Below are 26,286 nucleotides of genomic sequence, written 5' to 3'. Positions count from 1 at the left end.
ATATTTTGTAAATAAAAAGATATAATAACAAAAAAAAGAGATATGGTTTCTGCTTTCCAACAACCGTTTTTTTGTGCTTCATATTTGCAATGTGAAAACTAGAATTAAGAAACCTGCAAGTTAAATGATTAACTTGAAGTCATACAATTTAAGGCTGAAAAAGATCTGAAATCTCTCATTTTACAGGTGAGGAAACTGAAATTAAAAAAATGAAGTAACTTGCTTAAAAGTCATATGATGACTCAAGTCTCTATTCTGACACTGATGTCTTCTTTCAAATCTAAAAACTCATGAGGGAACAGAACTCAGATTCTTTTTTCCCCCCTGAGGTAACTGGGTTTAAGTGACTTGCCTAGGGTCACACAGTTAGGAAGTGTTAAGAGACAGAGGCCAGATTTGAACTCAGGTAACTCCTGACCTCGGCTGGTCCTCTATCCCTGTACTACCTAGCTTCCCCAGAACTCAGATTCTTAAAGTAGCATACTATAGTATGCTTGACAACATTATTTTTGGCCTCCTATAATGATTACTCAAATATTAATAGTTGGAGTCATCAATATTCCTCTTTATATCGATCTCTGGTCATCTTGTAGTTTAACAATGAAAGAGAATTTTTTTTGGTTACTTTGAGACAGCACTATAAAAAAAAATGGAGGAAGAAAGAACAAGATTTAAAATGATTATTGATAATGTTTTAATTTTTTTCCTTCTGCTCTCTCTAGGTCCAGCATCCACAGATTAAAGTGTATTTGTCTCTCAAAGAAGATACAGTTCTAATGGCCAACATCTGTCTTAATTTCACTTAAACCTCTATTTGTCTGTTATCAACAAAGACCTTAGATCATGATGGTTCTCCATTAACAATTACAATACAAGCCTCAAAATGCAATTTCCTTTCCTCCCTCCCTCCAACTTTTGCATCTCCCCATTTTCTATCAATACTCAAGGTGATTAGACTTCCCATGGAGGCTTTAAAATCTAGTTCCAACCTGTTTCCAGCCTCCATCAGAACTCAGCATTCTGAAATTCCACCCTCTCTGTGTAGTTTCATTCATTATTCCCTATATCCTTTGCCCTCTCCTTTCCAAATTCTGTCTAACATCCATTTGTAGAAACTTTCCCATTTCTCAGGACCCCAACTTTTAACTCTAATTCCTCCTCAAAAAATCTTATTCTGTCCTCTCCTATGAACCAATCATAATTTAGCTAATTTGTTCTTTCAAACATACATATTTTATTTCTTTGTTTTATGTCCTCTACTATATTATAAACTCCTTAAGGGGAGAGGTTGCGTGAGTCTTTTTCAACTTTGAATAAGCAAAGGTCAAACAAGACCACAAACCTTCCAAATTAATTGGTCACCAAAATCCTGTACTACTTACCAAGGTTGTAATTAAATATTCCTTCTGACTCCACACCAAATTCTTAGTGTAGCTAGCTGTTGGCTTCTTTGTACAATAAGAAATCAAAGAACCCAAGGAGAAATCCATTTAATATCTTTGCTTTTGAAACATAATTGTTATAACCTGTAAGTCCTAAAATTACAGGCATTTTTCATCTACAAATGGCCTTCATGCATGGCTGAAGGAAATCTCCAAAGAAGAATTACAGGAGTACTGTACTCTGGACATGTCATATCGTAATTATTACCTCATTAATCCAAACAATTTACAAACAACACAAAACCCTAAAAGTTTTCAAGGCTAAAGAATGTTTTCAAATATGCTCAGACTAGTTTATGTAAGGGGGAAGAAAGAATTATAAGTATTCTTTTGGGGAGGGGGGGGGGGGTTGAAGAAAGAGATGAGATTTTCTTTCTTTATCTCCTAACCCTCTCTCACCCTAATGAAGGAAGGAATAAAGCAAAACCATTAGCTGTCAAATAAATCTGAACGTGCTTTTTGGTAGCTACCAACATATTTCATTGCACCATGTCTGCACTAATCTAAAGGGACCACTAATCATTTGCTGACAGTTATTGAAAAGAATTGAATGACTTCTCTAAGACATAGCCCAAACCTCAATTTCTTTCAAATGCCAAAAGTGTGTGTATGTAGAGAGAGAGGGGATGAGGAGAAAAAAAGGAGAAGTCAACAACAACAAACCCCTAATATATTTTTTCTTATTTACAACACATGAAACAATATATGACAAATGAAACTAGAATTCGCACAAAAAGATTTTTAAAAAATCTATAATCTGAATCACCATGATTCTATCAATTCTTTTCTATACATTATTGCTACTTAACAATATATAATATACAAATCTTACATAACACATAAATCCATGAATTTTAATTTGGTTTATTTTATTATTACTTTATAATTACTCTATTAACATTATATCAAGCATTTTTTGTGTGTCTATGTGCCAGACAGTGTGTTAGGAACTTAGGCGACAAACACAAAAAATGAAATTATCCTTATTGTGAAGAAATTTATATTTTATTATTTATTAAATGTTTATATTCATATTTTAACAGACTATTTGAAAATAAATTAAAAACAATGGAAAAGTATTAGCATTAACTACAAATTTTAGCAGTTAGTAAGAAGATAGGATGCATGCACATCAATAAATATTTCCCCCCAAATGAAAACTATCCATAAGACATGTTTTCTCACCTTCAATGTAGAGGGGCTCTACAACATCGTGGTTAATTAGTTCAAAGTTTTCATGGCCGATCCAATGTTCCACATTTCTTTTCCTGCCCGTAAAGAAGTTGTCCACAACTGTAACCTCATGGCCATCCATCATTAGTTTGTCAGTAAGATGAGAACCCACAAACCCTGCTCCTCCAGTTATCTGCATTAGGACAGTTTGTATGAAATATTTACAGAAAACACCAAAGAAATCAGATGAAAACAGATTTTACAAACTGGCTTTTGCAGTTGGCTGAGGTTGGGGATGGAGAGGTGGGAATGGGAAGAAGTGGGAAGGGAAGATGGGAGGGTAAAGATATTTTAGGTAATACCTTAACTTCTACTCCAGAGAAAGCAAGCATAAATATCTCAACAATCTCTAAAACAACCAAAATATATTACTCAGATAATTGTTTAGGAAGATAGATGTTATAAATTGAAAAATATCTTTCTCTATAGAACATTAATTACATTATTTCAGCATTCTGTTTACATGAGATACCCTGAGTAACGCTGGGATGGCATTACCATAAATAGAAGACCTAACAGAATTATTTTCATTACAAGACATAGAATAGGCAAAGTGACTCGTGCATTGAATGTCTATGAGATAAATAGAAGCTTCCATTACAAGAATTCACCAGTAAAAAAAGCTAACAAGTTGATAAACAAATAGCAAGGACTATTCAAAGGCTAACATGCCAAACACACACACACACACACACACACACACACACACACACACACACACACACACACACACACACAAAACTGCTGCTTGATTATCATCACAAAAAGGTAAATCCTATGTAGAATCTAACTATGTGCTACTTCAGAAGTGATATAATTATACAATTACTGTGCTGTGACAGGGGTTCAGTAATAACCAATTTCCTAAAATTAAAATTCATAAGAAACAGGGTCAATTCAAAACATATGAATGAAAAGATGCTATTAATACAATGTTGTGTGTTCATGCTTGGGGAGAAGGTGTGGGTGATTGTAGAGGCTAGACAGGTGTAAATATAAAAAAAAAAAAAATTGCCATGTTCTGCTCTGATTTCCATTCCATTATACAACAGCAATTTCATTCATTTAATTTAAAAGTTCCTAGATGAAATTTCTAGGTGACTAAAGCCATTCTATTCTGCTCAATATCCATCCCTTTTTACCTATTCCTCCTTTCAACCTCCCTCTCTGTCCCCCACTCTCAAAAATGTTAAAAGGCATTTTGATATTGATCAAAGAACATTGATCTTAGGGTCAGAGGATCTCCCTATCCTGGCTCAGACATTTCTTAGCTATGCTACTAAATGTTATAATTTCACTTTCTTCCTCTGTAAAATGAGGATAAAGATATTCATATTCCCTACTACATATGGCTGTTGTGAGAAAAAAAAATTTGGAAAATCTTAAATCATTATTATGTCAGCTATTTTATGATGGTGATGAGGAAGAGCAAGTGAATCAATACCTAAAAAAATACATGACATTCATTTTTTAAGCCTTAATAAATGTATATTTTTTGGAATGATTTTTAATTATCATTCTTAAGGCTAAGTAAATTTGATTGCTCATGTTAGAATCATGGAACTGTTGTTTGAGTTGGGAAAGAAATCAGATATAGAATTCAAAGAAATCTTAGTAACCATCTTTAGCCCTTTCATTTTACAAATGAGGAAACTAAAACCCAGGTGTTAGGTAGTAACAGGATGAGAGTTCAAATCTAGATTTTCTGAGTCTAAATCCAGTGCTCTCTTCATTGTACTGTCATGAAGAACTCTGGAGGGCAGATAGTCCAAATGGGGCATTTTACAGATGGAGCAACTGGTCCAGAGAGGTTAATTTGCAATGTAATTAAATTTATTCACTATTAATAAAATATTCATAAGTACCCTTTTAAAACCATTGAATTATACTAAAAGAGACATTAGGATCACCTTTTAAACAGAGATAATAATTCCTACCCTGACTTTTTATAGGGACTATAAAGAATACTTTGTGAACCATCAAGAGACAAATAAACGAAAGATAACCTAATCTAGTCCTGCATATGAAGAACCAAGATCTAAAGAGGCTTATGTGACCTGGGCTCCCAAAAGAGGGATACTTTCACTATCCTACTATGCTGTTTTAGCTGAATTAACTTTACTGGCAGGTACTAAAAAAGTAATTAGGAAGTTACTTTTGGAATTGCCATTTTGGTCACGAAAGTGTTTTTATAATAATTATTTCATTTTGCCCATATATCCACATGGCAAGATAGTCAGGGTAGGAATTATTATCTCTGTTTAAATGATCTTAGAGTCGCAAGTCTAACATTTTTTTCTTTTTTACAAAATGTTAAAAGAATGGTGCATCTGAGAAAGTGCTGAATTTGGAGGCTGATAACGTGTTCAAATTCTGCTTCTGTCACAATTTAATATTTGTCTAACCTTGTGCAAGTCAAATGTTTTTCTCCACGTCTGTTTCCTCCTATGTAAGAATAAGTGTAAATGTAAGTGTAAGTGTGTGTGTGTGTGTGTGTGTGAGAGAGAGAGAGAGAGAGAGAGAGAGAGAGAGAGAGAGAGAGAGAGAGAGAGAGAGAGAGAGAGAGAGAGAGAGAGAGAAAGAGATAGAGACATTGTCTGTTTGTCTGAGGGAAGGGATTAAGTGTTACTTCCTGCTTTTTAAAATGAAGAGGGATTTGATTAGATTATCCATGGATCTTCCAGCTCCAGATTTATGATCCTAAACTTTAAAAACATCTTCTTTTGAAAACAAGACAATGAATTAAACTTATCCTATTAAGGGAAGAGGGGGAAAAAAAGTATGAATTAAGCAGTTAATGTGTGTGCCAGGTGTTGTGCTTTATAAATTTAATTTAATTTGAACTTCAAAATAACTCTTGAGAAGTAGGTGCTATTATGATTCCCATTTTACAGATGAGGAAATGAAGGCAGACCAAAGTTATGTGACTTGCCCAGGGTGACACAAATAGTAACTGTCTATTCAATCATTTTTTACATATAATGCAGAGTTAACAGCCTAGAACCTGAAGCCATGCATTGTATTTAAGAATTGCTTCCTGTATTTCATTAACTTCAGAGTCATGAAATTGTGAGAAGGTCCCTTGGCCTAGGTGGCCAGAGTTGCCTTAATGGAATAATTATCCTCTGCCAGAAGCACTTAATGCTTTATGTTACTTAGCTAGGCTATCAGAATATTTTCTTCTTATCTTCAGCCCATTAAGTAAGCATTCCTAATAAAAGGAATATTGATAGAAGCTGAAGGCTTCAGGAGGAGGAAAAATTTCACCACAAAAGGAAGAATAAGGGTAAGAATCAAATCTTCTTGGTAAATTTATATAAAGGTACCAGCAAAAAAAAAAAAAAAAGGCTTGTTATCTATTACATTGAAAATTGGTTGAATCTACACAACTTTAGGTGTTTTCCACATTACAGACTTCAGTTGATGCATTAATGTTAAAGCTTTTCCAAGGTGCCAAAAGAAACTAAAATGCTTAAGGTCAAACTTGGCATTTAAATGTGAGGTTGCTCAGCAATAAGAAAAAATAATTTCAAAATTTATTTCAACAAACCATTCTTGGGTATGAATATTTTAACAGTCTTTCAGTCAAAAAGGTCCTAAGTTGTAGTGCTAAAGAATTTGTAAATTAAAGCTGTATAACTAGTTCATAAATGGTAAGTCTCTATATAAATATACTTTATGATTTTTAGAGCTTAAACTATCATTCTAAACTCAAACCCACACACAAAAAAACCCCAGATGAACTTGTCTTTTCTCACAGTTTAACTTATCTTAGAGCAGTTGCTCTAGAAATAGTAGTCAGAATTTTGCAGTTATTTGTAAAATAGCATAAATTTTGCTACCATTCACAATCCTGTGACCTTTGCGACATCATGTACAAAGTCTTCTTCAAAACCATTAGTTCTTCCTATATAGAATCTTATGCAAGATTAATAAATGGTCATGATTGTGCCATTCGTCAGAAAACTCAGCACCTAGTCCTATGGCTCCAGACGACTGGAGAGAAATAATTGTCCTGTGCCACATCATCATGGGTTACTACTCCATTCAAGCTCAGATGGGGCAATAGATATTTCTGGTGAGTTGTAAAAAGAGGTTCTGACCCAAGTAGAAAGACGACATTTGTAAAAGAAGTTTCTGGATTTGGTCTAGGTCTGGGTTATGTGACTCACTTGGAAAAGGCAAGAGACGACCAATCTGTCTACTCCTCTTAAAGGAGTTTTTATGTAAAGATAGTTTATTTGCTACTCAAAAATAAGTAACATTTTTCTTACAAGTGCTTTTCTTTTCTTTTTTTTTTTTTAAATTCCCACAAACTTAATGTGGGATAAGTACTATGAATACTCTGGTAAAGCTTGTATTAAATTCAATTTCAAGCATCTTAAAAGGGATGGGTTACAATTTATAAGTCATCAAAAATAATAGATTAACAGGATAAAGAAGTTCCTTTACTAAAAAGAACACTGTGAATGAAGAAAAAAATATGCAAAAACTTACCAAAATTCTTTTTCGATCCTTTTCTGATAAAAATTTCACTGGTGGGTACTTCTGGGTAAAGCTACAGAATGTGAGGACACACAAAAAAAGCAGAAAACCAAAATTAGGGGTCTTCATTCTTTTTTAACTGATGAATCACTAATAGCAATAGTTTTACAGAACAAATATGTTTCACTTCTGCTTTTCGTCTTAATGGTCAAAGAAACAGCTGACCTAGGGCATGTCTTACATGAAATTTATATCTATTGCTCATTCAATTCATTAAATAAATGTTATTTAATTTGCTGTTCCACAAACAAATTGAGTATGACTTGAGGATCTACCACAGAGCCAATCTGCAGTTGAAGTTGACCTGAAGTTGACATTGTTAACAACACATGTAAAGGCAAATCACAAGAGAAATACATACATACTAAAATAACTATACAACCAAAGTGCTGCTCGAGCCTTGATAGAAAAAAATAGAAGTCATCTTTTTCTAATTCTCAGAGCAGGGAAGAATACCATGTTGTGTCAAACAAGAAGTTGAAAAAAACACTTCTTTTCACTTTTCTAAATATTAGTCCCTTCTCCCCAATTTTTCAGAATTCCAAATTTGTTTTTTTTTTTTTTTTAAACAATCCCTATGTCATTTTTCTTTTCTTCCCAACTACTAGGCCACCTGGTTAGTAAGGAAATCCCAGAAGTTCATCTAGTCCTGTAGTTTCAGCTGCCCCATGGATCTCTTTCAAAGTATATCAGTAGTCTTGACTTCCTATAGGGAAGGGGGTTCTTGACTTTTTTTTTTCTTTTTTTTGCATCAAAGAAGTCTGGGGAAGCTTATGGACCCCATCTTAGAATACTATTTTTAAATTCTAAAGGAAAATACATAGCATTTACAGCTAGTTTAAAAACAGTTATCAAAATGTAAGGGAGGAAAAGTTTACATATCCTAAATTAAGAACCTCTGTTAAAAAGCTTGTATATCCCTGTGTGTACATACTCACAGACACACACATATTTGTATACCCATACTTTTATATATAAACACACCTGTATATATAAAACAGACACTAATATAGCAAATATATACTTCTATACATAAACGTACTTGTAGGTAGATATGTAGAACAGACATATTATATTACATACACATACCTGAATACACAAAACACACACTTATGGCAGATATATATACACTTGTTTACATGCATATAGTTGTGTGTGTGTGTGTGTGTGTGTGTGTGTGTGTATATATATATACACACACATATACACATTCACAAATATACACACATATATTTCTGGTGAGAATATACAAATACACTTTGGGAGTTGGGCACATAATTGAACAAGACTAGGAAAGCAGGCTCTCTTGGCTATGGGAAATCGCAGTTCATTTAAAGACCCCAAAACTCCTACCAGAAGCAAAGGGATTATCAGTACTGCTATGACCATGAATAACAAAAACCAGAATCTGAGAAATTAAAAAATGAGGGTCATAGAGAAAAATGTCAAGAGTGTAAGTAGGATGTAGCACATAACAAATATGGAACTTTGAAGGTGAAATTGAAGAAAATGATGTTATCAGGAAATCAAGGGCTCTTCTAATGTAAGACAGCCTCTTAATATCAGGAAAAAAATCAAAGATCAATACTGTGATGAGTGGATTCCCTGAAGTGAATCTATAGGAGGACATGGACCAGAGTGTATAGGATAGGAAGGTATATGTAGGCTATAATCTGTATATTGCTAGAGAGAACTCTCAAAACAATAACACCTTAATCCCATCCTTTATCTCCAGATACATGTACTTCCACTGGCTAATTACCAGACTTCAAAAGTTCTCCCTTGCTATCTTCTGGTTTCCCTGGATTCCTTCAAGTCCCATCTAGAATTCCACTTGTTCCAATCCCCCTTAATGCTACTGCTTTCCTTCTGCTGATTTTTATTTATCCTGCATGATCTTGTTTATATATAGATGTTTTCATGTTATCTCCATTAGGCCATGAGTACCCTGAGAGCAAGGACTACCTTTTTTACCTTTCCTTATGAGCCTCGGTCACAATGCCTGGCACATACAAGGTACTTAAGTGCTTACTGACTAACTATATCCCAAGAACTCTAATTTCGCTTGTTTTAGGAATGTGTCTCTAATGTTTATTTTCAAAATTTTTAAATTTTTAGTGCTAAAGTTTTTCCTCCCCCCCCACCCCCCAATAAGAAGGCAAGAGTGAGGTTTAAAAGCAATAGAAAGACAAACAGCATGCAGTATACCTGGAGCTTTGTGAGAGGAAGCATTGTATTTCCAAATTAATGATCTATAATGCTTATCGGAACACTGGTTTCACTCTGAAGGGCTTTTGTTAACTGTGTTTCCATGCAGAACAGGCCTTTTAGCAGCACCTTCACAGCCTCCTTGGCTGCATGCATGAAGAGAAAAAGGAATGAGGGCATATGTTGCCTGTAGCAATGGCCTCGTTACATACTTCTTCCAGAAAAGAGACAGTGAAAAGATAGGATTGTGCAAGTGCCAGGGCTGGATCATAAGGTCATATTGTCAGAGCTAAGGAAGATATTAACAGATCATCTAGTCCATTTTGTCACTTAAGTGACAGAGGCAGACAGAAGAGAAGACTGATCATTTGAGAATACTGTCTATAAATATTTGTTTTTTTTAACTTTTCCAGGATCATGGAATATTCAAGTTGGAAGGGAACCTAGAGTTCTAAGACCTTTCATTTACACATAAGGGGACTGAGGGATAGGGAAAGTTAAGTGACTTCTCCATACTCACACGGAGAATCACTAGCAGGGCCTAGGCAAGCAGCTAAGTGTTTGTTCATCTAGGACTGATTTTTTTTCCCCATACTTTCCTTTGCTCTTTTTGTACTGTCTTGGGATTTAATATTTGGGGGAGGAAGGGGTGGAAGGGGAGAAAGCTACAGCCTCCCCAATTTTCATTTCATTTTCCAACCTCTTGAAAACTACATTTATTTATCTTTTAAATGAAAGAGAAACTTCTGGTTAAGAGGGTAATTGAAAGGTAGTAAAGAGCTTATATCTATAGGTAAGTCCTAGCTTGAAAAGGACCACAAATAGAGAAATCACAAGAAAAATCAGAGAAACAAAATTAGAGTCCTTTTTCTAAACCAGAACTGCACTAAAAAAGCCAAAGCAAGTCTAAGTAAATAAATGGACTTGAGGTTGGTCAACTCTGGAAGAAGGACTATGATAGGGAAGCACAAGCTACTATAAATGGTCCTAATGATCACTGATGCTCTTGGGAAAGGGATGAGGGGATGAGTGGTAAATCAACACAAGCTCCAGGAATGGTGAACTGAAGCCAGGAACTAGCCCTGGTCAGTTGGTAATTATACTGATCAGAATAGAAGTGAGGGGCAGAAAAATTCTTCATAGCTCACTTAGCAGGAAAACAGGACCTTCCTGGGTGTACCTTGAACATCAGGGAGGCATGGCAAGAAGAAGGAACAACTCAATGACTAGGAATAGGAGGAAAGATTGAGAGGAGAGGGAAAAGAATGATTTGCAAGAACCCTGAGAATAGTATGATAAGCAACATCAAATGGGCCTTGTCTTGCAGCAGAACCTACTCTCAACTGGGGAGCATTTAAGAGAGACAGTGCCTATGTATCAAAAATATTTACAGCAGTCCTTTTTGTAGAAGCAAAATATTGGAAACTAAGGAAATGCCTATCAATTGGGGAATGGCTGAACAAACGTGGATTATGATTCTAATGGAATACTATTATGCAATAAGACATAATGAATAGGCAGATTTCAGAAAAATCCGGAAAGATTTGTATGAACTGATGAAAAATAAAATGAGCAAAATTAATACTCAGTACTAGTACAAAGGAATCACAAAGGAAAATGCTATCCTATAACCAGATAAAGAACTGATGGACTTGGAATACAGATCAAAACATTTTTTTCCCATTTACTCCCTTTTTTCCCTTTTGATTTGTTTCTTCTTTCATAAATGTGACTAATATGGAAATATATTTTATGTCATAACATGTTCATAAACTCAATCAAACTGCCTACCACCTTCAGAAGAAGGGAGGGAAGGAAAGAAAGAAGGCAGTGGAAAACTGGAACTCAAAATCTTGAAAAAATGAATGTGAAAATTTTTCTTAACATGTGAGGAAAAAAATTAAAATACTGTTTTTAAAAAAAGAAAAAATGTAAATGTTGAAAAGATAAACTAGCAAAAAAAAGAGACAAGTATCGAGAGTAGTGCCTAGTACTAGCCATTTTAGTTAAGAGTAGCAGCAGCTGAGATGGAAGGACCAAACAGGGTTTAACCATTCAAGATACAAAATTCCAATTTAACAACTGAAACGAGAAATAAAAGTAGGCAGGAAAGGGGCTACTAGGTGGGGCAGTGGATAGAGCACCAGCCCTGAAATCAGGAGGACCTGAGTTCAAATCTGTTCTCAAATACTTAACTCTTCCTAGCTGTGTGACCCTGGGCAAGTCATTTAACCCCAATCGCCTCGGCAAAAAACCAAACAAACAAAAAAGTAGTAAGGAGAAAACAATGACAATGAAAAAATGATAAAGGCTAAGAAAAACCCAAGCTGTAAGCCCAGAAGAAAGTAATTCCACTGGGACAAATAGAGCCTCTAAAAGCAAGGGTTTGGCCACATGGACTACATGAGAAGATGGAAAGAAAGAAGCAAGAAATTAAGTTAGATTTCTGGAGAAAAAACATGGAATAAAAACAAATAGCTTAGAAGTTAGGAATTCTAAGGAAAAAAAAAGGTGAAAAAGGGATGTATTCTTTAGGATATAGAATGTCATATACAGGAAGCAGCTAGCAGCACATTTCAACAAGAACTGAGAGTGTAAAAAGGAAAAAGGAGACTGAGTATAAATGATAAAATAGGAATGGTAATGTAGAATTGAGTACAGAGAGTATTATGAGCATTGAGAGTATTATGATGAAAAAACAGTTCTCTTTCTTCATTTCCAGTGCAATGCCTAAATAAGTGGGAATCAAAAGCAGCAAGAATATTGAATAGCTAACCAGGTGGTCACTTGAGTTCCATAGACTTCTATTAAATACTATGCTATCAACCACACTTTTCTAGCAATGCACTATTAGAAATGATACTGAAAATAAGTGTAACTACCTCTCCCAACTTACTTAAGGAGAGAAGAGTGAAGTGGAGTATAGCTTTCCCTCAGACAGTCCAGGCCAGAGAATTATAGTTATATAACTTACATTTATTGAACTTTACTATTTAGAATTCTGTGCTAATAAAACTATTACTAATAACAAAAACACTATTTTTCACCTATGCAGCACTTTTCAGGTTTCAAAGCTTATTCCTAAAACAACTCTGTAAGATAAGAGAGACTCAGAGACATTTAGTGATTTGGAAAATATCAAAAAATTTAAAAAGGTTCAAGGAGAGGTTTGTTATTTCAAGCCTTCAGACAATTCTATATTATTTGCATTACAAAGAAATTTTAAAAATCAGGCTCACAATCTAGGTGGGGAGATAAGACAAACATGATAGCTTAAAATAAACAATACAGAATATTATAAGATAAGTAGTCAAATGAATAAAACAGCTAGTGAATGAGAAAAGGAAAGAAAGGGAAAAGAGAATAATAAGGATAAAAAAACAGAAAAGGAAAAAAACCAAAAAGATATTCTAATTTGCTACGTAAATTTCAAACATACTAGTAAGCTATCAGAAAGTAACTTAAAATGTTAACAGAGTGGACATTATTTCAAATTGGGGGCAGCTAGGTAGTGTAGTGGATAAAGTACTGCAAGTATAAGTCAGTAATCAAGAAGAATCAGAAAGATGAATCTTCCTGAATTCAAATGTGGCCTCAGATATTTACTAACTATATGATTCTAGACAAGTCACTTCACTCTGTTTCAGTTTCTTTATCTGTAAAATGAGTTGAAGAAGGAAATGGCAAACCATTTTAGTATCTTTGCCAAGAAAATCCCAAATGGATTATGAAGAATTAAATGTGTCTGAAAAATGACTGAACAACTGAAAAACATTTGAAGTTATTTTAACAGCATTATTATTATTAGTAAAAAATTTTTAATACAACACATTAACCTTGAAACTATTCTTGATGAAAAATTATTAATTTCTACTTCCCAAACCACATTTCTTTATTTTTCTTTTTTAATATTGTGGTTAGGCAAATTCTAAAAAAAAAAAAAAAAAGCCAAAAAACTATTTTTCTGCTAATAAACAAAGGAGCCAATTCTGATAGCCAAATATATCTTCTAACTATAATTACATGTGTACAAAGTCAAAATATTCCCATGATTCTAGAACAGAAGAAATAAAAACAGATGTCATGCTACTTGAGAATATGTGCGCGCGCGCACACACGCACGCACACACACACACACCCCTCACTCTGCTCAGTTAACCTGAAAAATGTTTCATAAACTATATCTAGGAGTTTAAGATAGATCCTTACACATTAAATATGTAAATGTAAATAGTTCTGTGAACACACAGATAATCTTCAAAGAAGGATAAAAGGAAATCTTCCATTTCTCATATCTGCAATATTTTTTTCTTTGTCAATAAAGCAAGAATGCTATAAGACCAGTTTATTTCTTCATTTCACAAACTTAAAGGAATTTCCAGCCCAAAAAACAAGAAGCACAAATGGACAAATTTATTTTCTCAACTATATATACTCCATCATAGGAAATCTTATTCCAGTTTTTTTGTTTGTTTTGTTTTGCCTGTTCTTTCTCATTACAAGCATGAGCTATCATTGCTCTTGCTCACGCAGCAAAGCAAGCTCTGATTACTGAATTTGGGTTCTTTCTACCCAAAGAAGCTTAATCTTCGATTTAGGTCAAAATGATTTGGATTTCAATAACTCTCATGAACCATAACAGGAAAATTCCCTAATACCTGAGCTATTTTCCTTAAATAAGAATAAAATATTTTACTTTTGCTCTAGGGAGAGATTAAATGGTCAATGCATTAGTCTTAATTGACGGCAAAACGGGAAAGGATCAAGATTATTTGAATCACTTATAGAGCCCAACTTAAATTTCCAAACCAGAATAATTTCTCCAGGCCACAACTTCCTAATATGTTACCTTATTAGAATATAAAGTTCCTTAAGGGATATGTCTTTTAAGTTCTTTTCATTCATTCAAACTAAATTACTACCTTCCTTACTTTTTTATAAATATAATTCCCATAAAATTGAAAGATGCTATTTTTTTTGTCCTGCTGTCCTGCAAGAGGCAGTTTGAACTTGTAAAGAGCCAAATGGTTAAATTTTGTGTATGAGTTGGTTATGCCTCAGAAATAGACAAATGCTATAAACCAGAACTTGATTTATTATAGTGATAATGTTCAGTCATTTCAATCACATCTGGTTCTTTGCAACACTATTTGGGATTTTCTTGGTAAAGATACTTGAATGGTTTGTCATTTCATTCTTCAGTTCACTTTACAGATGAGGAAACAGACAAACAGGGTGAAGTGACTTGCCCAGGGTCACACTACTACTACATGTATGTGGCCAGATTCCTGACCACAGCCAAGCACTCTATCATCACAGCCACCTAGTTGGAAGTAAATGTCAGAGACCAGATTCCTACTGAAACCTAAAGTAATAATGATGACAATGATAATAATATCAGAGAGTCATCATGACAAGGTGCTAAGTTGTGGAGTAGAGATTCTAATCCCCTCAAAAGTGGAAGGAATATTGGTAAGACTGTTAATAATGATAATAATATAGAGATCCAGTCAGTTAGGAAACCATTGCCTCATATCCCATCTGACACCTTGTAGGTGCTTAGATTTGGCCAAGTCACTTAACATCTTAGTAGCAAATACTTTTCCCTAAAACTCTATACCAATGTCACCATAGATTTCAACCAAAACACGTATTATGGTAAAAGCGGTCAAAGAACTTAAACATTTTCTCCCAATCTTGGCATCAATGCTTAACATCTCTCTAATTCACTATCTCACCTCGAATATTCAATATGTAACCAAAGTGCTATCAGTTCTAGGTTCCATAATATTCTTTCCAATATCTCTCTAATACATCCTTTTCTCTCTTCTGACCCTGCCAGCACTCTGGTGCATATTCTCATCCTCTCAGGCCTGCAGTACCCTTTGGATTGGGCCATGTTCATCTCCAGTCTATCCTCCACTTAACTGTCAATTTCCTAAAGCATAAGTTTGAACATATCACATCACCCCCAACCCTAATCAATAAATTCCAGTGTCTTCCTACTATCTCACTATTGACTTCTCTGCCTTCTTTTTTAAGTGCTAACTAAAATCTCACCTTCTACAAGAAGCCCTTCCCAACTCCTCCTAATACCAGTCAGTGCCTTCCCTCTGCAGATTATTCCATATTTATCTTGTGTATATTGTTAATTTACATATTATTATTACCTTTAGACTAAAAGTTCCTTGACGGCAGGTAGTATTTTTTGCTTCTTTTTGTATCCCTAGCATGCAGCATAGAAGGTATTGAATAAATGTTTACTGATAAATAGGGTCATGAAGAGCCAAACATGACTGAAAAATGATTAAATAACAAAAAGAACAGTAAATTATGCTTAATTATGCATATGTCTCAGATTCCTCCTAGTTACAATTTTTTAAAAAATGTCACATGTAATGTCTAGCTCATCTTTTTAGGAGTTCAGCAAATATTTGTTGAATGAATGAATCAGCCTAATCATCTATGAGAGAAGGGGGCACCAGGCTTGGCTAGGTTCCTTTTCCCATGTGGAATCTTGGCAAACCAGGCTCTGCCAAACCTTGGAAATAACTTTGTTAAACAAATCACCTCTTTGTAATGTTTGCGTTATGGATTTTATCTATAAAAACTAGCAACGTAAACAGAAATTGAGGTGAATGCCAGGGATACAAAACTGGCTTATGATGAGCCCACTCAAAAGTAATCCCCAGCATCTTCCCTAGTGGGTGTAGTCAGAAAGACACTGTTTCAGGGGAAGGGAAAAGGGAGAATGGAATGGAGAGTGTAAAGATAGAGATTCTATACCTATTTCTGTTACTAAGAAACTATATGACCTTGAATACACTCAAGCTCTGGACTTGATTCCTCAAATATAAAGTAAGCTAAATTGAACTAGATTATGGTTATCCTTTCCACATTGTAGAATTTAGGGGTGTGGTGCCCCTGCAATCTGGAAAATCTGTTTAAAATTTTGATCTTCTTCTTGTACCAGAGAATTCTGAATTCCTACAATAAAAAAAAAAAATTGCTAATACATAGTATTATATAAGTATTTTAAATAGGTGGCTTAGCTGTACCAGATCTAAAATTATATTATAGAGCAGCAGTTACCAAAACCATTTGGTATTGGCTAAGGAATAGATTAGTTCATCAGTGGAATAGGTTAGGTTCAAGGGACAAAACAGTCAACAAATATAGCAACCTAGTCTTTGACAAACCCAAAGATCCCAGCTTTTGGGATAAGAACTTACTGTTTGATAAAAATTGCTGGGAAAATTGGAAACTAATATGGCAGAAACTAGGCATTGATCCATACTTAACGCCGTACACCAAGATAAGGTCAAAATGGGTTCATGACCTAGGCATAAAGAATGAAATTATTAATAAATTAGAGGAACATAGGATAGTTTACCTCTCAGACCTGTGGAAGGGGAAGGTCTTTATGACCAAAGCAGAACTAGAGATCATTACTGATCACAAAATAGAAAATTTCGATTATACCAAACTGAAAAGTTTTTGTACAAACAAAACTAATGCAGACAAGATTAGAAGGAAGCAATAAACTGGGAAAAATATTTTACAGTCAAAGGTTCTGATAAAGGCCTCATTTCTAAAATATATAGAGAATTAACTCTAATTTATAAAAATCAAGCCATTCTCCAATTGAAAAATGGTCAAAGGATATGAACAGACAATTCTCAGATGAAGAAATTGAAACTATTTCTAGTCATATGAAAAGATGCTCCAAGTCATTATTAATCAGAGAAATGCAAATTAAGACAACTCTAAGATACCACTACACACCTGTCAGATTGGCTAAGATGACAGGAAAAATAATGATGATTGTTGGAGGGATCGGGAAAACTGGGACATTGATGCATTGTTGGTGGAGTTGCTGAACGGTCCAACCATTTTGGAGAAGTAGTTTGGAACTATGCTCAAAAGTTATCAAACTGTGCATACCCTTTGATCCAGCAGTGTTACTACTGGGATTATATCCCAAAGAGATTATAAAGAAGGAAAGGGACCTGTATGTGCACGAATGTTTGTGGCAGCCCTTTTGTAGTGGCTAGAAACTGGAAACTGAATGGATGTCCATCAGTTGGAGAATGGCTGAATAAATTGTGGTATATGAATATTATGGAATATTACTGTTCTGTAAGAAATGACCAACAGGATGATTTCAGAAAGGCCTGGAGAGACTTACACGAACTGATGCTGAGTGAAATGAGCAGGACCAGGAGATCATTATATACTTCAACAACAATACTAGATGATGACCAGTTCTGATGGATCAGGCCATCCTCCAATCAGATCAACCAAATCATTTCTAATGGAGCAGTAATGAACTGAGCTAGCTATGCCCAGAAAAACAACTCTGGGAGATGACTAAAACCATTACATTAAATTCCCAATCCTATATTTATGCACACATGCATTTTGATTTCCTTCACAAGCTAATTGTACAATAATTCAGAGTCTGATTCTTTTTATACAGCAAAATAATGTTTTGGTCATGTATACTTATTGTGTATCTAAGTTATATTTTAATATATTTAACATCTACTGGTCATCCTGCCATCTAGGGAGGGGTGGGGAGGTAAGAGGTGAAAAATTGGAACAAGAGGTTTGGCAATTGTTAATGCTGTAAAGTTACCCATGTATAAATCCTGTAAATAAAAGGCTATTAAAAAAAAAAAAAAAAAAAAAAAAGAAAAGAGTCACTTCCATCAGAGTTGTTCATCACACACAAAAAAAAAGTATTTTAAATATTTCTACATCTCTAATGTTTTTCTGTATTGTCTGCTTGCTTTCACATGTTGTCTACAATTTTCATCAAACTCTGAAAAAATTTCCATTTAATTTCTTATGCTACCCTGCAATATATCGAAACCATGATGAGAAAAAGTCAAGTTATGGAAGAGATAACTACATTTTATGCTACATAATCCCTCACTGCAGAAAGGCAATCTTATTACACCTCCCTAATCCACTCACCTCTCCTATGACATGTCTTGTTCAAGAAAGGAGAAACAACCACCTTTGAATAGAGATAACCCTACTGGGGACCCTGAAACTGGACAGTTGGGTAGCACAGCACTGTGTGTGTGTGTGTGTGTGTGTGTGTGTGTGTGTCTGTCTGTCTGCACATCCTCTCCCTTCCTCCTTCCTCCCCTCTTTCTATGTCTCTCCCCCTCTCCCTCCTTCTCTCTCCTCTCTTTTCTTTCTCTCTCTTTGCTTCAATTCTTACTTACTCTTTTTATCAATGAATGGGCATTGCTCCAGTCAAACTCAGAACCTAAGGCCATTTCCAGTCATCCTAATCTATACCTTCCCACTGGACCCATATGACTGGAAGAGAAAGTGAGGCAAGTGGCCTTGCACAGCCCTCCCTCACTTACATTCAATTCACTTGCATGTCATGGCATCACTTCCCTAATGTCATGGTCCTTTTCAAAAATAAAAGACAAAAACAATCCATTCACAGTCTCTTTTACCACAATGGTTTCATTCCTTCTCACACCTCCCATGGCACTCCTCCCCTCAAATCTAAGAAGTTTGACTGTCTAAGTGAGAGGACTCATCAACAGTTCCCTCTTCTCATATTACTAGGATTCTATCTGATAGGAAGAGGTGGCAGCCCTGCTTGCCAAAGCTAACCCCTCTACATACCTCTTGAATTCCATTCCATACTATTCCAGGTAGGTGGGTGGAACAGTAGATAAGAATGCTGGACCTGGAGTTAGGATAATCTGAATTAGTGTGGCCCTAGAAAAATGACTTAATTTCTTTCTGCCTCAATTTCTTCAAGTAAAATAGGAATATAATAGTTGCAAGATGCTTTGCAAACCTTAAAGTGCTATGTAAATGTTAAAAATTATTCCATCGCATCTTTTCTAGATCTTAATCTTCTTTGTTGAATTTTCATCAATACCATTATCACCTTCTCTTTTGACCTCGTCTCATTTTTCCAACTGTCTACAGGACATCTGGAACACAATATTCTATAAAAATATTCCAACACAACATGTCCAAAACAGAATTCATTATCTTTCTTGCCTTCCTCAAGTTCTCTTGTCTTTCAAAGCTCCCTGTTACTATCAAGGGCGCTGCCATTCACTCAGTTACCCACACTCATAATCTGAGTGTCATCTTCAACTCTTTATTCCAACTCACTCCAATTTGTTGCCAAGGGTTGTAAATATTAATTTCTCAATTTCTTTTGAATACATCGCATTCTTTTATTTGACACTGCCAGGCCCTTATCACTTTTTTGGTTGTTCAGTGATTTAAGTCATGTCTGACTCTTCGTGATCTCTTTTGGAGTGGTTTTCCATTTCCTTTTCCAGCTCATTTTACAGAAGAGGAAACCAAGTCAAACAGAGTGAAATGAAGTGTCCACCAGGACCACACAGCTAAAATATATCTGAGGTAAGATTTGAATTCAGGTATCCCATATTCCAGTCTAGGTACTCTAACCACTAGGCAACTTAGTTGTCCCTTATCATTTTATTCCACGAGTGTGGAAATAGATTTTTCTTTGTCTCAGATATTTTCCCCACTTCAGTTCATACTTCAATCTGTTGATTTTCCTAAAGTCCAACTGTGGCCATGTCGTCTATCCCATCTGATCAATTTCAGTACTAACATGAAATCCTCTTTTCTGAAACTTAAAGCCCTTCACAGACTGATTCCTTCCTAAATTATATTCTTGTAGATTTAACTTCTTTCAAGCTAGTCTGCAATTCAAGGGCCTCTTTGCTGTATCTTATATATACCATATCCAGAATTTTTGTCTTTCCTAGCCAACTCCCAAGCCTCCTGGCTTCCTTCAAATCTTGACTCAAATCCTTCCTACTTTCTACTGAAGCCGAGGTGAAATTAATGCTTCTTTCTATTAGCTCCAATTTTCCTTGTATATGTCATGTATGTATATCATTTTTTGCATACCTTTTGAGAACAAAGACCATTTTTACCCCCATTCTTCATATTCCCAGTGCTTAATACAGAGCCTGGCACAGAGTAATCAATGTTGCTAATTTGACATAATTTAGAATTAATCTAACATCTCCCATCCCTCAATCAAAAAAGGAAAAGAAGATAATCACCCAAGAATGAAATCAGGGCTTCTTTAGATCAAAGCTAGCTGCCTCCAAAGAAAGTCATGTTTCTAGGTCTGAGTAAATACTGCAATCAGCTTTAGGAATTTGCCTTAATACCTATAGGCATCACTAGTTCCTTTCTAAGAATACTGAGTATGATGCTGATGCAAACTAAATTTGGCATTTTACTGTTTTTATCTCGGCTATTACAGTAGTTTCCCAATTAATTTTCTTGGCCTCCAGTGCTTGATTCCTATCATTCCTATAATTATATCATAGACCTGTTCAAAAGCATGCAATGATGATGAAATAAAGTACAAATTCCTCAGTCTAGAATTTTAGGCCTTCCAGAAATCTTGCTTTCCATCCACATTTCTAGCTTCATCTCTCACTAATTTCCTAACACATACCTGATACTCACAACCTTCCAAATATGCTTTGTTATTTTCTATCCAAGACAAGTCCAAAAGCCTTATGATGAAAAATGCTATATATATTCAGTGAAAGAACTGATAAGTCTGAATGTAGACTGAAGCATACTATTTTTCTTTTTTTTTTGTTCTTTATATTTTCTTTTCTGTTTCTTCTTTCACAATATGACTAATATTGTGATTGTACATATGCAGCCTATATCAAATTGCTTACAATCTTAAGGAGGAAGAAACTTTGGAAATTAATATCTTATACTAAAAATGAATGTTAAAAAAAGGAAAAAAAAAAAAAGAAAAAAGGAATTAAAAAAATAAGCATGAATATCAATTCTCAGTTTGCCACACTGCCCTTCTCACTGAGAATTTTGCCAAATCAGACAGACACCAGGCAGCAAAAGATCTCCTGGTTGGAAATCTACTAAGTAAAGATTTAAAGTCAATTGGTAGATCTGATCTTCTCTTTCAGGGCTCTAAGTTAGCAGGTAATAGCCATTTAATCCATTCACAGCCTACAAAAGGTTCCATTATTTAATGAGAAACAGGGAACAAGTTCTTTAGAAAGGAGCAACTGATGTGTATGGTCACTATGAAAAGAATGAGAACAAGAAGGCTTGAATTTAAGCCATTTTTACTGAACATATATCAACCTAATATTTAAAAAGTTATTTTTTTTTTCCCATGGAAGAGGCTAATCAATGTTTGAAAAAGAAACAATGTCCATTTTGTTTTAAGCTACATCTATGTGAGAGTATGTTTATGTCTGTGTGTATGTAATATTTCTATATGTACTTTAACATATACGAACACAATCACATTACACACATAACAAATATAATTATTTTGGACAAGACTGTGATTTCATTATTTCAGAAAGAACTCCCAGGGAAGAAATTCCTTATAGACATACAAATTAGCATGTACTCTGAACTTTTTGGTTTTAAGAGGGTTGCCCAAATTCAGTGAACTGCCCTGCCTTGTGTATACAATATGTATCAAAATATTTAAATAGAGATCTTCCTGACTTGGCAACCAGCCTTGTATTCATTTCTTGGATTAAGTACGTGCTATAGTAGACAAGAGTGCCAAGCCTAGAGCCAGAAAGACCTAAATTCAAACCAGGATTCAGACACTTACTAGTTGTGTAATTCTGGATATTTGTCTCAGTTTTCTCATCTATAAAATGGGGATAAAGCACCTACCTTCCAGAGTTGTTGTGAGGATCAAATGAGATAATTATCATAAAGCAGTTAACACAGTGCATAGGAAGTGGTACAGAAAGGTTTGCTACTACTAGTAATTATCCTTTCCTTCTCCCTACATCTCCCCCCATACAAACATATACTCACAGTTTAACAATTTAGCTCTTTCAACAAATTACTTTTTTTGGCCATTTTTCATTAGAAAACGAAATATCTTGATAGCACAAGACTATGTACATGTACACACACACATACACACACACACACACAGCCATACAAAGAGAGACTTACTCAAATGATGTATCCACATATACTAAGCGATACTTAACTGATGAGTTTATTTATACTAGATACCTTTCTAGTAATTGTCTACTCGGAACATCTCCAATATTATCAAATTGTAATTCTATTGTCTTAAATATATTCTATAGAAATTTACTTACCTTTTTTCCAAGTCTCTAATTTTCTCTCTCAATGGTGCAACAGCCTACGACAGGGACAGAAATAAATTTTAAGAACTCAAGACCTTTCTCCACCCCTGAAATACACGGGCTATTCTTTTATAAGTAAGCATAAATGTCTTGCAGACATAACACAGAAGTTTAACATTATTTCCTACTGTTCATTTTAAGTCTGAAATCTAAATGTACTACAACTTGGATTCAGCTGTTACTCTAAACAATTAGGGGCAGGCATATGGTGCTTTTATTCCTTGAGATTCGTAGGGTTTGGGTAGAAGATAATATCTATACCTAGTCACCATCAGGATCAGTAAAGGGGAATTTCAGATCAAAACCAAACAGACAGGAACCATCCACATCTTTTTCTTAATAAAGCAACTTTTTCCTATTTTGGCTTACAAACGATCAACATTTTGTTTGTGCAGCCAATTTGATTCAGTAACTGAGAAGTCGTTCCTCCAGCATGTTCATACGTATTGTGTTATGAAGCATAAAATCTTGGGGTGAGTCAGCACAATTCATGGTCTTCCAGAAGTTATTTGTTTTGTATTTTTTTTAACTTTCATTTGAGCCTCAAACCAATCTTTAAAAAAAAAAAAAATGATGCTCAACTACCCAACTTGATCCTTATAAGGGAATTCTGGCAATTTTTTTTTTAAACTCAAATTTGTTTTTTTAAATGTAACAATATATATTTGTAGTTTCTGTATAACAGATGCTTTGGTTTGTCCACCAAGCAAGAAAGCTAACTAAAGTCATTCTTATTTGTATTTTTTCTTTTCTTTTTTCTCCTTATCTTCTATTTTTCTTTTACTCCTTTCTTCCTTCTTTTTCTTCACCTCTTCATTCTCCTATTTTTTTCCCCTCTCTCTCAATTTCTCCCACTTGTTGCCTAGGAAAGATTTCACTGAATGATGATGGATTAAATTTTCCTTGAGTTAGTTAAAAATAATAAAAATCTGTATTTAAAAGCAAATTAAGTGGAAATGCCATTTGTAATATAATAGTAAGAATTAGAAAAAACAAAACAAAACAAAAAAACACAAAAAAAAAACCAAATGGGGCATGTATCATCAGCTCCCATCCCAATGAAGATATCTGGGCAGGGTCCCAACTCATGATTTTGTACTCTGATCCAGGGTCTACTACTTACTTTCAGAGTAATTTTAAACAAAGTCTTTTAACCTTTCTTGGCTGGAGCTTCCTCACTAGTAAAAATCAAACAGCATCAGATGACCTTTAAATTTTTTTCCAGCTAAAAAATCTATGATCTTGTTATCAGAGGAATAAGGAAAGTAAACTAACCTCTTCTATCTTATTTTCAATTTTCTGTTCTCCATTTTCCTGTAGAGACCTATGGAGGAAAAAAAGGATATAAAGTTGAGCTCAGTTGAATAATTTCATGATTTTTAACAACTATTTTAGCATAAATTGATTCCTAATATTCATTTTGCCATTTTTGTTATATTTACAAATATAACAAACTATATTTGTCTCCAGTCACCCTAACTGACAAGTTTTTAACCTAATCTAAGTAATCTCATTTCCATATTAATCTCAAAACTAAGATTTAAATGTTAAGAAGCAAAACTTGTTAAAAAATAAATTTAAAAAGTAAAAAGGTATGGGACCCTTCATTATTTTAAGGGTGTGGACTCTGTATACTAGGGAACTTTCTTGGGCATCCAAGACAAAATGGAACCCTTTCAAGTAGCATAACAGAGCTCCTTTACATGGGATCAGCATACACCACACCTAGACACACAGAAGCCTCTTTGTTGATGAAACATACATATGCCACAGTGGTAGAAATCAGATCGACATTTCCCCCACCCACTTTGGAAAAATCTTTTGGTCAAAATAACAAATAAATAAAAAGACCTTGGGAGGTAAAGAGTAAAAAAGAAAAAGGAATACTAAAGTAAAAAGGAATACTCTTGTCTTTGGAGACTTTACACTCTCACTACAAATAGCAATAGTAAAATATCAATTTTTAACAAGCAAGGGTTATGGTGACCACCCTCCCTTGAATTCAAAAGTCAAGAAAGAAACATGGTAATGAGAATTTCCCTTAGTTAAAATAGCTTTCTGGGAAAACCTGAAATATGTTTTAAATAACAAAACATAATTTTCCCTCCCTAAATACACATATATGCAAGGGCACACATACATAATCACATAAGCTCTTAAAACAGCCTACTAATTAACTAAAACATCAACAGTAAAAGTGTACACAGTAATATAAACTGAATAAATAGTATTATCATTGCATATATCAAGAATTTGCTCATATGACAGGGCACTGACGAGATTCAATTTGAGCAATTAGATCTCTACTTCTTCCTTTCTCCTCCTTTCTCCCTCCCCATATTCAGACTTTTCAAAGGGCTTTTAAATCAATAAACTGGACTTTGGGAAGAAAAAAAACAAAAACACTTCAGTTGTTCTTCCTTCTTAAACGTAGAATCTATATTCTAAATGCCAATGAAAATGTTTTAAATCATGGTAAAATCTGAATACATCTTTAAAATTTCATTTCAGAGAAATGAGTAAAAAATGTCTAACTTTAAAGTTACAGAAACTAAGCACTCACATATACCAGTGAGAGTATGAAATTATACCAGAATTATAAATAGCCATAAAAAAATTAACCCCAACTACAAGGTTGCTTTTTTTCTTATGTTAGAAAAATAATCCACGCTACAAATTCTCAATTATTCACTAATAGAGAATTTTATTACTATGCACAATACAGAAAAGCACATAATTAATACAAAAGTTTATATCAGCTCTATACTTTATCCTGCTGAGTCCCCAACAGGCTTTTTAAAGAAAGCACTCATTCTGCCTGTTTCTGGTGATATACTTTTGATCTTGTTTTATTGAAGTTAGGAACTAGCTGGAGACCAACTGACACAGGAGAAGATAGCTTAGATACTGAGAATCCTATCTAAGATAAAAGTTTTCTTCAACAAATCTACAAAATATTTAGTTGGAAAATTAATTATAAAACACAGTTGCACAGTAGATATTCAAGTGAATTAATTACCTCATGTTTACGAAGTTGCCCCAAACAGCTGCTAGAAAAAAAAGGGAAAAAATCATTAAAATATATATATATCATTTTTAGTAAAGAATAAAAAGGCAAATTTTCAAGAAAACTAACCTTTAAACAAACACACAGAAAATTATAGTATATAGCCTACTGTTTAGCTACAAATTATCCTCATCACATATTATTTATATCATTTATTATATATAAATGATATATATCACAATATCATGACATCATATGATTGGCTAAATTTATTTACAATAAAGACATGATTTTAATGATATAACAAACTAGATTCTTATATATTAAATAAATCAAGGCAGGCAGCTGGTTACAGTAGAAAGATTGTAGATTTGAATCAGAACCTGGGCTCAAAACCAGCTCTGCCATTTATTAGTTGAGTGGCCTTAGGCAAGGGAAAAGAGGGGAATAAACATTTATTAAATGCCTATAATGTACTAGGCACTGTGCAAAGCCCTTTGCAAATATCATCTCCTTTGTTCCTCACAACAATTTTAGGAGGAAGGTGTTATTATTATCATCATCAGTTTACAATTGAAAAACTGAGATATATAGGTTAAGTGACTTGCTCAGGATCACACAGCTAAGAAATATCTAAACCTGGTTT

The 26,286-nt window shown here is 34.3% G+C and overlaps 1 protein-coding gene across 4 annotated transcripts in view; it reads right to left on the bottom strand.

Annotated features, from left to right (window-relative positions):
• The window catches only part of UXS1 (UDP-glucuronate decarboxylase 1), a 148,950-nt gene that overhangs the window by 65,131 nt on the left and 57,533 nt on the right, over positions 1-26,286 (bottom strand). For 2 of the 4 annotated variants that reach the window (XM_031958786.1, XM_031958789.1), the window contains exons 2-6: positions 25,653-25,683; positions 23,909-23,957; positions 22,586-22,629; positions 7,173-7,233; positions 2,628-2,808 (exon numbers count right to left, since the gene is read on the bottom strand). In XM_031958786.1, coding sequence (XP_031814646.1) covers positions 2,628-2,808; positions 7,173-7,233; positions 22,586-22,629; positions 23,909-23,957; positions 25,653-25,683 — 366 coding nt within the window. The remainder of the gene's footprint in view (positions 1-2,627; positions 2,809-7,172; positions 7,234-22,585; positions 22,630-23,908; positions 23,958-25,652; positions 25,684-26,286) is intronic. The other 2 variants (XM_031958787.1, XM_031958788.1) reach the window with 1 other exon arrangement.

Source organism: Sarcophilus harrisii, chromosome 3, assembly GCF_902635505.1.
Source record: "Sarcophilus harrisii chromosome 3, mSarHar1.11, whole genome shotgun sequence".
NCBI lineage: Eukaryota > Metazoa > Chordata > Mammalia > Dasyuromorphia > Dasyuridae > Sarcophilus > Sarcophilus harrisii.
This window is presented reverse-complemented; position numbering and strand designations above follow the sequence as displayed.